This window comes from Trypanosoma rangeli (assembly GCF_003719475.1).
Source record: "Trypanosoma rangeli strain AM80 chromosome Unknown Tra_15.4_contig_00760, whole genome shotgun sequence".
Classification (NCBI taxonomy): Eukaryota; Euglenozoa; class Kinetoplastea; order Trypanosomatida; family Trypanosomatidae; genus Trypanosoma; species Trypanosoma rangeli.
This window is the reverse complement of record NW_021706506.1, coordinates 2,571-4,227: the sequence shown is the minus strand read 5'-3', so window position 1 is coordinate 4,227 and position 1,657 is coordinate 2,571. Positions and strand designations below refer to the sequence as shown.

Sequence of the window (1,657 nt, the reverse complement as noted above, 5' to 3'; positions counted from 1 at the left end):
AATTATGAGCGCGCTGCGTGTGTGTCGCGTGAAGTGGGGCGAGAGCCCGCGCAGGAGAGCACACAAAAAAAAAGAAGAGAAGGGCGGGCTGCGCGCGGCTCTTTCGCTCACGCTGCCGCCCCCGCTTCGGGCTTGGAGGTTGGCCCCTCCTTCCGGCCACTCGCTTCCGGTTGTTCGTAGGAGGCGGGCGCTGCGGTGTGCCCCTGCTCCGCCTGACCAGCGCCGGCTGTCGCAACGGCCCCCCAGCTTTGACTGCACTGCGGCGCCGTTGCCAGTGCCAGTCGGAAACCGCGGCGTCCTTTGCAGTGCTCTCTGTGTGCCCCGCTGCTTCTTCCTTTTCGCGGCTTGCCGGTGCGCTAGCGGCAGCACCTTCTTGTGGGCCGGCTGGGGTCCCTGCGGTGTCGGGCTCTTTGGTGTCTTTGTCAACCTTCTCGGTGGGCTCTCCAGCCTGGCGGCCGGCAGCGCCAGCGCCACCTGCAGGCGAAGACCATTCAGTTGTTTTTGCTGCGCCTCCACCTGGTGTGTTTTACTCGTGGCATGCGGCTGGCCTGCAATTTCACCGCTCTGCAAATCTGCGTCGTCGCTCAGCTTATTTTGAGTGCCCTCCGTGTGCGGTTCTGGCGGTAAAGGGTTGCCTTGGTGTCTCTGCTCTGGGTCTCCTTCCGCTGCCTGTTTCTCATGCGGCCCTTTTCCCGGCACGTGCGATGAGTGCTGCGTTGCGGAACCGTTGTCGTCTGCCAAGTACCCCTCCTTCCCTGCATTGGTTTCTCCTTGACTGACATCAGTCGAGGATCCGCGCCCTTCTTCTGGTCGGCTCGGCAGTGGTGGTTGTTCTTCTTCTGGTGATGAAGGCAAGCTTCCTCGCCGCGGTGGTATTTCTGCTCCCTTTGTGCGTTCCGGTTCCGCCAATTCTACAGGACCGTCCTCCGATCGATCCCCGGTGCTATCCGCGTCACCTGACGGGCCGTCTTTTCCCTCCCTTTCTCCCCTGCCGTTGGCTGTTGGCTTTGGCGGTGGCGGTGTTTCTGAATATGGTGGTGAATGTGTTTGCCCCACTCCACCATCTTGCGTCTTTCGATTGCCCAGCGGCGGGGTGTGGCTTGTCCCCCCCGACCCCTTCGCAGGAGGCCCTTCATCCATTGCTTTCCCGTTCTTGCCGCCGTCTGTCAAAAGACCACCTTCATTTGCATCCGTATCTTCCTCACCGCTCGCCCCGTTCCCATCTCTCGCGTTCGTCTCCTCTTCCCCTTCCTGCGGGCCCGCCCGCGCCCCTTCACAAACCCCGCCTTGCGGCTGCTGTACTTCGCCCGAATTTCCGCGTCCGCCATGTCCTCCGCGACCACCCGCAAGTCCTTCAAGCCACTCTCCGTGCAGTAGCCGCCGCCCCACGCACCGACACCGACGCCGGCGCCGGCGCAGCACAGCACGCAGAGAGGGCGCGCGCCAACAGCACACGGCCAAGCATAGTCGCTCAAGTCGCCGCAGCACGCGCGCGCACACGCACAGCCCAGCGCGGGGCGGGGCGGAGCGGCGAGAAGAAAAAGAAAAGAGGGCGAGGGGGGCACGCAGAGAAAGGCAGGCCAAGGCGCCAGCATCCCCTTAAAGACAGGCAACGCCAGAAAATAGACGCAACATTCTCCTACGCCGTCGATTAGGT

At 63.1% G+C, this 1,657-nt stretch overlaps 2 protein-coding genes across 2 annotated transcripts; both read right to left on the bottom strand.

Moving 5' to 3' along the window:
* Positions 1-1,140, bottom strand: TraAM80_10028 (uncharacterized protein; the record flags this gene model as incomplete). The annotated part of the gene is made up of 1 exon (XM_029386680.1): positions 1-1,140. A coding segment is annotated over one exon (1,140 nt), but the record flags the coding sequence as incomplete, so codon positions are not given.
* Positions 1,141-1,166: 26 nt separating this feature from the next.
* On the bottom strand, positions 1,167-1,595 carry TraAM80_10027 (uncharacterized protein; the record flags this gene model as incomplete). Its single annotated transcript, XM_029386679.1, has 1 exon — positions 1,167-1,595. One exon carries the CDS (start codon positions 1,593-1,595, stop codon positions 1,167-1,169), a length of 429 nt encoding a protein of 142 aa, XP_029233482.1.
* Between the last annotated feature and the right edge of the window lie 62 nt (positions 1,596-1,657).